The sequence below is a fragment of the Pistacia vera genome, unplaced genomic scaffold, assembly GCF_008641045.1.
Source record: "Pistacia vera cultivar Batoury unplaced genomic scaffold, PisVer_v2 Contig715, whole genome shotgun sequence".
Taxonomy (NCBI): Eukaryota; Viridiplantae; Streptophyta; class Magnoliopsida; order Sapindales; family Anacardiaceae; genus Pistacia; species Pistacia vera.
In genome coordinates this window covers 251,871-263,660 of record NW_022196574.1, presented here as the reverse complement: position 1 = coordinate 263,660, position 11,790 = coordinate 251,871, and the positions used below count along the sequence as shown (strand labels likewise).

Sequence of the window (11,790 nt, the reverse complement as noted above, 5' to 3'; positions counted from 1 at the left end):
ATTTCAGTTACCAGATCCCGGCATCTGGTAACTGAAATTATAAACTTTACTTGGGAAAGTGTGAGAAAGGCAAACCTTGGGTGGGAAAAAGTCGTTTACTCTTAGTTTATTATAAATTCCTTCCACAATGCGAGGAGTTATTTTGTCTCAGAATTGGTGCAGTTTAGTGCAGTGCCAATATTTAAAAGAAAGAAAGAAAATTCTAATTAAATTTTAAAATAAATGGGGACCAAGTAGTCAATTACATTATTGATTATTATAAAAAGATCAAAAACGGGGACCAATAACATAAAAATAAATATTTAAATTTAATTATCTTTTTATTAAATATTTTTTAATAAACAGGGACCAATGTACATCACAATAATTCTAATTAAAATATGCTAAAAGTTATCATCAATACGCTAATAATAAACTATTTTAAAAGGAAAGATCAGCAGAGAAGGTGGGTGGGTGAGGTTCCTACTCCTAGTCCTACTATATACAATTAGTATCAAAACGTTGCTTAAATTCATGACCAAAGCCATTAGCTCATGGTGCTTATTTTTTCTATTTAATTTTTCCTTCACTTACCATTCAATGCAGTACCTTCCGCCATAACTGATAAATGTTATATATATTTAAGTTTGTTTATATCTCCTTTTCAGAAAGGGAAATCCACTCAAGATTATTGGCAACTTAGAAGAGACATCTTTCTGTAATCCCTTCTCCATTGAATCATTGTTATATTATATTATTGTCTACCACCTTTTATTGATTGCTCAGTGTCCACAACTCTTCTCAGTTTGATTACAGATACTGAATCAGATGGGAAGTGAAAGTTCTTCTACTTCAGATGAGAAGAAAGTGATCATGGAACCTCTCTTGAGCGATAATCCAAACCCAAAAGGAGGCCTCAGAACTATGCCTTTCATCATAGGTAATACTATAACATGAATCGAAATCATGCATGCATGTTTAATTACTAATATTTTTTTTCATGTGTTAATGAACTGTTTTTTGGTGATTGTGACAGCAAACGAGGCATTTGAAAGGGTGGCGAGTATTGGGTTGCATTCCAACATGATAATGTATTTGACGAGAGAATATAACTTGGAATCTGCTGCAGCAACTAATATACTCTTCATCTGGTCAGCTGTTAATAATCTTATGCCAGTTCTAGGGGCCTTTATTGCAGATTCTTACGCAGGTCGTTACCGGATGGTCGGTTTTGGTTCCATTGCTACCCTCTTGGTAATCTCTTCCATCTCACTTTTACATTACTGTTCATTGTTTCCTTTTATATTATTTTTGGACTGGACCATTTGTGTTGTCCTTTTCATTTCCATTATTTAAACATCTTTTCATGGTTATTATCACCACCATCAACTCTCCTTCGCCCCAAGTCAAATTACCCCGAGACCAGGGGGCAAGAAAATTAATATCTAATAATTCTTGTGGCTAGTATATATATTATTATCTACCGCCCGGGGACCATGTTTGTTAATTTTGGGTGAAGTATTCTTTGGTAATGTTTCGTCAGATTGTGTCATGAATGCTGGTATATGCTAAAATTTTAACTGTACATGCCCTTGAGTTTTGGCTCATTATTTTTCATGTGTATTCTTCAAGCACTTCTACTTAATCGAGATGATTAATAGATGGTAAACGAAACACGTAAATGTTTTTTATTTCATTAAATATGAAAAATAAAGCCATTTGATTCCTTCCAGTTTTCTTTACTGAATAGAATCTACACATATTATGGCTAAACCCATTTCAGTTTGGACCGCAGAGTTTTTGTTGAAACCTGGTTTTTCATAAGTTGAATTGGATCGAGCCAAAATTGCCACCATTGCGAATGAATAGAAGAAAAGTTGTTTCTTTTACTCGAGTAATACAAGGATTCCCCTATCATATAGATACACAAATTGTTTAGAGGTTCAGTTTAGCTATTTGTTTTTCATGTTACAGGGGATGGTTCTGTTATGGTTGACAGCCATAATTCCAAACGCAAAGCCTCCTCTTTGTGACCCAGCAAGTGGCAATTGTGAACCCCCGACGACATTCCAACTTCTGTTTTTGTATTCATCTTTTGGCTTCATGTCTATTGGAGGAGGTGGCATAAGGTCATGCTCCTTAGCCTTTGGAGCTGATCAGTTGAACAGGGGAGACAACATAGAAAATGCAGGCATTTTACAAAGATACTTCAGTTGGTACTACGTTGCAGTCTCGGTTTCATCCATTTTTGCAGTAACTTGTATTGTGTACATTCAAGATAACCTGGGGTGGCAGGTGGGTTTGGGAGTTCCTGCTGTACTCATGTTCTTATCGGTTCTTTCTTTCTTCTTGGCTTCTCCCTTATATGTCAAATTGAAGGCCAAAACAAGCTTGCTCACTGAGCTCGCTCAAGTCATTGTAGCCTCTTACAAAAATAGACATATGAAGTTATCATCTCAAGCAACGGATGAAATATACCATCACAAGAAGGGATCAATGCTTCTTATGCCCAGTGAAAATTTAAGGTACCATCAGATAATGATTATGTTGATAGTTTTTCATCTTTCTAGCTATATTGATCTTTATTCCACGTCTCATATCAGAGCAACAAATTGGCACATCATATTTATCTATTTTAGGAGCACCTTTTTTTATCTGTGATGTGGACTGCATTGAAGGTTTATGTAGGTGATTACACGTTTGGGATATTTCTCCTGGATATCAAATTATATCGAATGTTTAAGAGTGACTAAGCATATTCTTTCTAATGAATTTTGGCTTTAGCCTTCTATTAATCACTGAGAATGTCCAGGTGGTTAAACAAGGCCTGTATAGTGCGGCATCCTCAACAAGACTTGACCTCAGATGGAAGAGCCACAAACCCGTGGAATCTTTGTACAGTAGATCAAGTAGAAGAACTCAAAGCATTGATCAAAATTATTCCACTTTGGTCTACAGGAATTATGTTTGGTGTGACTCTGAATCAACAATCATTTCCCATAATCCAGCTGAGCACAATGGACCGAAAAATTACTTCTAACTTTGAAATTCCTCCAGGCTCCTTTGGCATATTCATGATTATCGCTGTAATAGTATGGATTCCTCTCTATGAACAAATCATTATCCCTCTAGCATCTAAAATCAGTGGAAAACCAGCTTATCTGAGCTTGAAAAAGAGACTGGGGATTGGACTACTTTGCTCTTGTGCATCCATGGCAGCATGGGCAATCGTGGAGATTTTTCGCCGAGAAATTGCTATCAAGGAAGGATTTTCCGACGACCCACGAGCTGTGGTTCACATGTCGTCAATGTGGTTATTGCCACATTTTGTCCTTGGAGGCTTGTCCATGGCTTTCAACACCATTGGTCAGTCTCAATTCTATTACTCTGAGCTACCTAAAAGCATGGCTAGCATATCTTCCTCTCTCCTTGGAATAGGAAGTTCAGCAGCAAGCTTGGTATCAAGTTTCATAATGAACATTTTTGATAATGTTACTAAAAGTGGAGTAAAGGAGAGCTGGGTTTCAACTAACATCAACAAGGGTCATTATGATTACTATTATTGGCTTCTTGCTGGTTTAAGTATGGCTAATTTTATGTACTTCCTGGTTTGTAGCAAAGCTTATGGTCCTTGCAAAGGAGAAGCCAATGAAAAGGAAGACATGAGTAATGGGGAATAAGTTTTATATAAACCAGTGAAGTTGCAGTAATGAATTTGACCATTGTGTACTGTGTAATATCTAAAAAATTGGGTCCTTTCTTATGTAATCGAGGGCATTGAAATAGTTAAATTGGTTCCCCATGAAAAAATGCATCAGATCCCCGGACATGATGTTTACCCAATCCTTATCAAATACTACAACTTAGCATGAGTAAAGTTTTTAACTTGTGAAAAATAAATTTAACGAGAAACGTGAAACTTATTATAAATAATATTTGAAGCATCTTTCTGTCACCACACTTTCAATTCCCTTTTTTCCCGGTGGTTCATTAATCCACTGAGAGAAGATGGTCTTAAATTAGACTAATAATTTGAGGCTTAACCAGTCGTATCAACTAAATAAGCACACAAATATCTTTGAGTACGTAACTACCGCCAGTTAAATCTGCCAGCTTCTCTCACTTTTGGTAGATGTCAAAGAATTGTATAGAGATTGTATATTCAATATTAAAAAAAAGTGTACAATATATAGGTTCAACAATCATCCTAATAATGAAATTAATTAAAACTATAAGGAAATACAATCATCATTATAATGAATTTAATAAAAAATATAAGAAAATATAATAATCGTGATAATAAGAAAATAAATGATTTTATTCCTTAATAGATGTGACATTGCTAGTGTGTAATGCACTTTCTTGGTTCGTAAACTCCAGTCTTTGCAAAGAAGAGAAAAACAATTGGGATTAGTTTATTATAAATTCCTTCCACAATGCGAGGAGTTATTTTGTCTCAGAATTGGTGCAGTTTAGTGCAGTGCCAATATTTAAAAGAAAGAAAGAAAATTCTAATTAAATTTTAAAATAAATGGGGACCAAGTAGTCAATTACATTATTGATTATTATAAAAAGATCAAAAACGGGGACCAATAACATAAAAATAAATATTTAAATTTAATTATCTTTTTATTAAATATTTTTTAATAAACAGGGACCAATGTACATCACAATAATTCTAATTAAAATATGCTAAAAGTTATCATCAATACGCTAATAATAAACTATTTGAAAAGGAAAGATCAGCAGAGAAGGTGGGTGGGTGAGGTTCCTACTCCTAGTCCTACTATATACAATTAGTATCAAAACGTTGCTTAAATTCATGACCAAAGCCATTAGCTCATGGTGCTTATTTTTTCTATTTAATTTTTCCTTCACTTACCATTCAATGCAGTACCTTCCGCCATAACTGATAAATGTTATATATATTTAAGTTTGTTTATATCTCCTTTTCAGAAAGGGAAATCCACTCAAGATTATTGGCAACTTAGAAGAGACATCTTTCTGTAATCCCTTCTCCATTGAATCATTGTTATATTATATTATTGTCTACCACCTTTTATTGATTGCTCAGTGTCCACAACTCTTCTCAGTTTGATTACAGATACTGAATCAGATGGGAAGTGAAAGTTCTTCTACTTCAGATGAGAAGAAAGTGATCATGGAACCTCTCTTGAGCGATAATCCAAACCCAAAAGGAGGCCTCAGAACTATGCCTTTCATCATAGGTAATACTATAACATGAATCGAAATCATGCATGCATGTTTAATTACTAATATTTTTTTTCATGTGTTAATGAACTGTTTTTTGGTGATTGTGACAGCAAACGAGGCATTTGAAAGGGTGGCGAGTATTGGGTTGCATTCCAACATGATAATGTATTTGACGAGAGAATATAACTTGGAATCTGCTGCAGCAACTAATATACTCTTCATCTGGTCAGCTGTTAATAATCTTATGCCAGTTCTAGGGGCCTTTATTGCAGATTCTTACGCAGGTCGTTACCGGATGGTCGGTTTTGGTTCCATTGCTACCCTCTTGGTAATCTCTTCCATCTCACTTTTACATTACTGTTCATTGTTTCCTTTTATATTATTTTTGGACTGGACCATTTGTGTTGTCCTTTTCATTTCCATTATTTAAACATCTTTTCATGGTTATTATCACCACCATCAACTCTCCTTCGCCCCAAGTCAAATTACCCCGAGACCAGGGGGCAAGAAAATTAATATCTAATAATTCTTGTGGCTAGTATATATATTATTATCTACCGCCCGGGGACCATGTTTGTTAATTTTGGGTGAAGTATTCTTTGGTAATGTTTCGTCAGATTGTGTCATGAATGCTGGTATATGCTAAAATTTTAACTGTACATGCCCTTGAGTTTTGGCTCATTATTTTTCATGTGTATTCTTCAAGCACTTCTACTTAATCGAGATGATTAATAGATGGTAAACGAAACACGTAAATGTTTTTTATTTCATTAAATATGAAAAATAAAGCCATTTGATTCCTTCCAGTTTTCTTTACTGAATAGAATCTACACATATTATGGCTAAACCCATTTCAGTTTGGACCGCAGAGTTTTTGTTGAAACCTGGTTTTTCATAAGTTGAATTGGATCGAGCCAAAATTGCCACCATTGCGAATGAATAGAAGAAAAGTTGTTTCTTTTACTCGAGTAATACAAGGATTCCCCTATCATATAGATACACAAATTGTTTAGAGGTTCAGTTTAGCTATTTGTTTTTCATGTTACAGGGGATGGTTCTGTTATGGTTGACAGCCATAATTCCAAACGCAAAGCCTCCTCTTTGTGACCCAGCAAGTGGCAATTGTGAACCCCCGACGACATTCCAACTTCTGTTTTTGTATTCATCTTTTGGCTTCATGTCTATTGGAGGAGGTGGCATAAGGTCATGCTCCTTAGCCTTTGGAGCTGATCAGTTGAACAGGGGAGACAACATAGAAAATGCAGGCATTTTACAAAGATACTTCAGTTGGTACTACGTTGCAGTCTCGGTTTCATCCATTTTTGCAGTAACTTGTATTGTGTACATTCAAGATAACCTGGGGTGGCAGGTGGGTTTGGGAGTTCCTGCTGTACTCATGTTCTTATCGGTTCTTTCTTTCTTCTTGGCTTCTCCCTTATATGTCAAATTGAAGGCCAAAACAAGCTTGCTCACTGAGCTCGCTCAAGTCATTGTAGCCTCTTACAAAAATAGACATATGAAGTTATCATCTCAAGCAACGGATGAAATATACCATCACAAGAAGGGATCAATGCTTCTTATGCCCAGTGAAAATTTAAGGTACCATCAGATAATGATTATGTTGATAGTTTTTCATCTTTCTAGCTATATTGATCTTTATTCCACGTCTCATATCAGAGCAACAAATTGGCACATCATATTTATCTATTTTAGGAGCACCTTTTTTTATCTGTGATGTGGACTGCATTGAAGGTTTATGTAGGTGATTACACGTTTGGGATATTTCTCCTGGATATCAAATTATATCGAATGTTTAAGAGTGACTAAGCATATTCTTTCTAATGAATTTTGGCTTTAGCCTTCTATTAATCACTGAGAATGTCCAGGTGGTTAAACAAGGCCTGTATAGTGCGGCATCCTCAACAAGACTTGACCTCAGATGGAAGAGCCACAAACCCGTGGAATCTTTGTACAGTAGATCAAGTAGAAGAACTCAAAGCATTGATCAAAATTATTCCACTTTGGTCTACAGGAATTATGTTTGGTGTGACTCTGAATCAACAATCATTTCCCATAATCCAGCTGAGCACAATGGACCGAAAAATTACTTCTAACTTTGAAATTCCTCCAGGCTCCTTTGGCATATTCATGATTATCGCTGTAATAGTATGGATTCCTCTCTATGAACAAATCATTATCCCTCTAGCATCTAAAATCAGTGGAAAACCAGCTTATCTGAGCTTGAAAAAGAGACTGGGGATTGGACTACTTTGCTCTTGTGCATCCATGGCAGCATGGGCAATCGTGGAGATTTTTCGCCGAGAAATTGCTATCAAGGAAGGATTTTCCGACGACCCACGAGCTGTGGTTCACATGTCGTCAATGTGGTTATTGCCACATTTTGTCCTTGGAGGCTTGTCCATGGCTTTCAACACCATTGGTCAGTCTCAATTCTATTACTCTGAGCTACCTAAAAGCATGGCTAGCATATCTTCCTCTCTCCTTGGAATAGGAAGTTCAGCAGCAAGCTTGGTATCAAGTTTCATAATGAACATTTTTGATAATGTTACTAAAAGTGGAGTAAAGGAGAGCTGGGTTTCAACTAACATCAACAAGGGTCATTATGATTACTATTATTGGCTTCTTGCTGGTTTAAGTATGGCTAATTTTATGTACTTCCTGGTTTGTAGCAAAGCTTATGGTCCTTGCAAAGGAGAAGCCAATGAAAAGGAAGACATGAGTAATGGGGAATAAGTTTTATATAAACCAGTGAAGTTGCAGTAATGAATTTGACCATTGTGTACTGTGTAATATCTAAAAAATTGGGTCCTTTCTTATGTAATCGAGGGCATTGAAATAGTTAAATTGGTTCCCCATGAAAAAATGCATCAGATCCCCGGACATGATGTTTACCCAATCCTTATCAAATACTACAACTTAGCATGAGTAAAGTTTTTAACTTGTGAAAAATAAATTTAACGAGAAACGTGAAACTTATTATAAATAATATTTGAAGCATCTTTCTGTCACCACACTTTCAATTCCCTTTTTTCCCGGTGGTTCATTAATCCACTGAGAGAAGATGGTCTTAAATTAGACTAATAATTTGAGGCTTAACCAGTCGTATCAACTAAATAAGCACACAAATATCTTTGAGTACGTAACTACCGCCAGTTAAATCTGCCAGCTTCTCTCACTTTTGGTAGATGTCAAAGAATTGTATAGAGATTGTATATTCAATATTAAAAAAAAGTGTACAATATATAGGTTCAACAATCATCCTAATAATGAAATTAATTAAAACTATAAGGAAATACAATCATCATTATAATGAATTTAATAAAAAATATAAGAAAATATAATAATCGTGATAATAAGAAAATAAATGATTTTATTCCTTAATAGATGTGACATTGCTAGTGTGTAATGCACTTTCTTGGTTCGTAAACTCCAGTCTTTGCAAAGAAGAGAAAAACAATTGGGAAGTTCTTCGGACGAGAAGAAAATGATCAAAGAGACACTTTTGAGCACTCCAAATCCCAAGGGTGGCTTTCAAACGTTGCCTTTCATCATAGGTGAGTATTTTTTTTTTTTTTTTTTTATATACAAATTAAAGCATTCATGTATAGACCTACACTTGATGATGATGCTGTTGATGTTGGTGATGGCAGCAAATGAGGCATTTGAGAGGATGGCAAGTGTTGGCTTGATGCCAAACATGATATTATATTTGACCAGAGAGTATGGAATGGAAACTGCAAGAGGAGTCAACATACTATTCATCTGGTCAGCTGCCACCAATTTCATGCCAGTTATTGGGGCTTTTCTTGCAGATTCTTATGTGGGTCGGTACCACATGATCAGCTGTGGATCTATTGCTAGCCTTCTGGTATTCTTTCCTCAATTCATCATTAATTTTCTTCTTATCATCAATTTTTCTCCTGTGTGCATTCTCTAGATTTGTTGAATGATATATATGGTTTTATATTCTGAATGTTATTATTTCGTCTTTTTCTGTGTAGGATTATGAAACATTAATATAGTTGAAGAACCTTGATGTTGCGTTCTAAGAATTTTACATTTGATAATTATAAACGATCGTTTAAATGGGTGGGAATCTTCATAATTCATTGTTGTGACAAAATTTACATAAATTCTAAGCTTAGGTGATCTTTCTTTGTTGTTAGATATGAGTCTTCCTTACTGTAATTTTGGGACTAGAGAGTAGAGACTAGACAGCGATTAGAAGTATCCCCTCTAATCCACTTCATTATGACTTTAGATATAGCTTATTGTCATGCCTTGATCAAACCATGTGTATGAAGCCAGTTTTTGTCGGGATACAACAAAAATCAGTTAAACTTGTCTTGTTGCAGGGATGTTTCTGTTATGGTTAACAACCATTTTTCCGCCAGCAAGGTTTCCTCACTGCCACGAATTAAGTAAAAACTGCTTATCTCCCACGACATCCCAGCTTCTGCTCTTATATTCATCTTTTGGATTCATGTCAATTGGCGCTGGCGGCATTAGATCATCCTCCATAGCTTTTGGTGCAGATCAGTTGAAGTCCGGGAGAGACAACCTAAACAGTGACGGCATATTAAGGTGCTACTTCAGCTGGTACTATGTTTCAGTCTCAATTTCAGCTATTATTTCAGTAACTTGTATTGTTTACATTCAAGATAAGCTCGGATGGCGGGTGGGTTTTGGAGTTCCTTGCATGCTGATGTTGTTGTCCGCTGTCCTTTTCTTCGTGGCTTCTCCCTTTTACGTCAAGCTGAAGGCTAAAGAAAGCTTGCTTACTGGATTTGCTCAAGTTGTTGCAGCCAGTTATAAAAATAGGCATATAGAATTATCATCCCAAGCCACAAATGAATATTACCATTACAAGAAAGGAGCAGTGTTTGTCAAACCAACTGAGACGTTAAGGTATAGTATCAATTGGGTTTAGTGCTGTTCATATTGAACATGACAAAACTTGTAAGTTCTTATAAGTATTCTTTTTTGTCCTCTCTGTCCAGGTTTCTGAATAGAGCCTGCATAATTAGGAATCCTCAACAAGACTTGGCACCAGAAGGAAGAGCTTCAGATCCGTGGAGTATATGTACAATATATCAAGTAGAAGAACTGAAATCGCTAATCAAGGTGATTCCATTGTGGTCATCAGGAATCATGTTGTGCGTGACTCTTGGTCAAAGCTCAATTGCAGTACTCCAAGCAACTACAATGGATAGACACATTACACCAAGCTTCCAAATTCCTGCAGGCTCCTTCAGCTTCTTTATGATTTTCACAATAACAATATGGATAACTCTCTATGATCGTATGATTATCCCTGTAGCATCAAAAATCGTCGGAAAACCAACTTATCTCGGCTTGAAACAAAGAATGGGGACTGGACTTATTTTCTCCAGTTCATCCATGGCATCATTGGCAATAATAGAGACTATTCGACGCAAAAGAGCGATCGAGGAAGGATTTTCAGACGACCCACAAGGTGTTGTGAAAATGTCAGCAATGTGGCTACTGGCATATCATATTCTGAGTGGTCTGGCAGAGGCTTTCAATGTAATAGGACAGATTGAATTCTATTACTCAGAATTGCCTAAAAGTATGTCAAGTGTAGCTTCCTCACTTGCTGGAGCAGGGATGTCAGCAGCCAGTTTGGTGTCCAGTCTGATATTGAGTTTTGTTGAAGATGCTACCAAAAGAGGAGGAAAAGAGAGTTGGGTTTCCAGCAATATCAACAGGGGTCACTATGATTGGTATTTTTGTCTTCTCTCAGGATTAAGCTTGCTTAATTTTGCTTATTTCCTTTCTTGTTGCAAGGCTTATGGCCCTTTAAAGGAGAAAGCAATAAGATGTGCCCTTCAATAAAGGGCTTGCGATGAGAGATGATTTTTAGTTTTTAAGTTAATATTTTCAATAGGTTAGGTTATGCATTTAGTTTTTTAGTTTTTTATTATTACTTTCAATAGGTTTATGCATCATGACATCAATAATTTGATGTTCAATGTTAGGTAAATATTATAATATGCTCTGTTTTAAAAACTGGACCGAACTAGTCGGTTGGACCGAGACCCGGCAGCTTCTCCGGTTCGGTTCAGATCTTAGGGGATTTTTTTAATATTTCAAAATTATAAGGGTTACTTTGTAATTTTATAGGGGTGTTTTGGAGATATGTCAAAAGTTTTAGGATTAATTGGTAATTTTTTTGGGGGCATTTTTGAAATAAATAAAAATTGTAGGGACTAATTGGAACTTTTTAGGGGAATTTTTGTAATATATTAAAATTTGAGGGATTACTATGTAATTTTTTAAAAATAAAATTGTCACTGACGTCACCAGTGTTGGACCGGTTGACCCGAGACCCAGGTAGAAAAACGGTTTGGCCTCTGATCCGGGTTTTAAAACAATGATAATATGTAATTCATATACTTAAATATTAATGTTAAACCCTTGCCTAAAGTTTTTGGTTAAGTGGTTACTTAATTCGTGTGTCAAATTTGGCTGTGTTTGGGGCATTATTCAAACCCTATCCTATCCTACTATCTTATCCAAAAAAATAAAAATGCATTTGTTTTAATATTTCCAAAA

At 35.8% G+C, this 11,790-nt stretch overlaps 3 protein-coding genes across 3 annotated transcripts; all 3 read left to right on the top strand.

The window, feature by feature from the left end:
- Positions 1 to 766: 766 nt before the first annotated feature.
- On the top strand, positions 767 to 3,775 carry LOC116114635 (protein NRT1/ PTR FAMILY 1.2-like). Its single transcript, XM_031400778.1, has 4 exons — positions 767 to 919; positions 1,016 to 1,233; positions 1,954 to 2,504; positions 2,792 to 3,775. The coding sequence occupies exons 1-4, from the start codon at positions 808 to 810 to the stop codon at positions 3,657 to 3,659; spliced, it is 1,749 nt and encodes a 582-aa protein (XP_031256638.1). The 5' UTR covers positions 767 to 807; the 3' UTR covers positions 3,660 to 3,775.
- A 1,279-nt stretch (positions 3,776 to 5,054) lies between these two features.
- Positions 5,055 to 8,063, top strand: LOC116114634 (protein NRT1/ PTR FAMILY 1.2-like). Its single transcript, XM_031400777.1, has 4 exons — positions 5,055 to 5,207; positions 5,304 to 5,521; positions 6,242 to 6,792; positions 7,080 to 8,063. The coding sequence occupies exons 1-4, from the start codon at positions 5,096 to 5,098 to the stop codon at positions 7,945 to 7,947; spliced, it is 1,749 nt and encodes a 582-aa protein (XP_031256637.1). The 5' UTR covers positions 5,055 to 5,095; the 3' UTR covers positions 7,948 to 8,063.
- A 555-nt stretch (positions 8,064 to 8,618) lies between these two features.
- Positions 8,619 to 11,070, top strand: LOC116114614 (protein NRT1/ PTR FAMILY 1.2-like). The gene is made up of 4 exons (XM_031400752.1): positions 8,619 to 8,768; positions 8,865 to 9,082; positions 9,569 to 10,122; positions 10,215 to 11,070. Exons 1-4 carry the CDS (start codon positions 8,699 to 8,701, stop codon positions 11,068 to 11,070), a joined length of 1,698 nt encoding a protein of 565 aa, XP_031256612.1. The 5' UTR covers positions 8,619 to 8,698.
- The last annotated feature ends 720 nt before the right edge of the window (positions 11,071 to 11,790 follow it).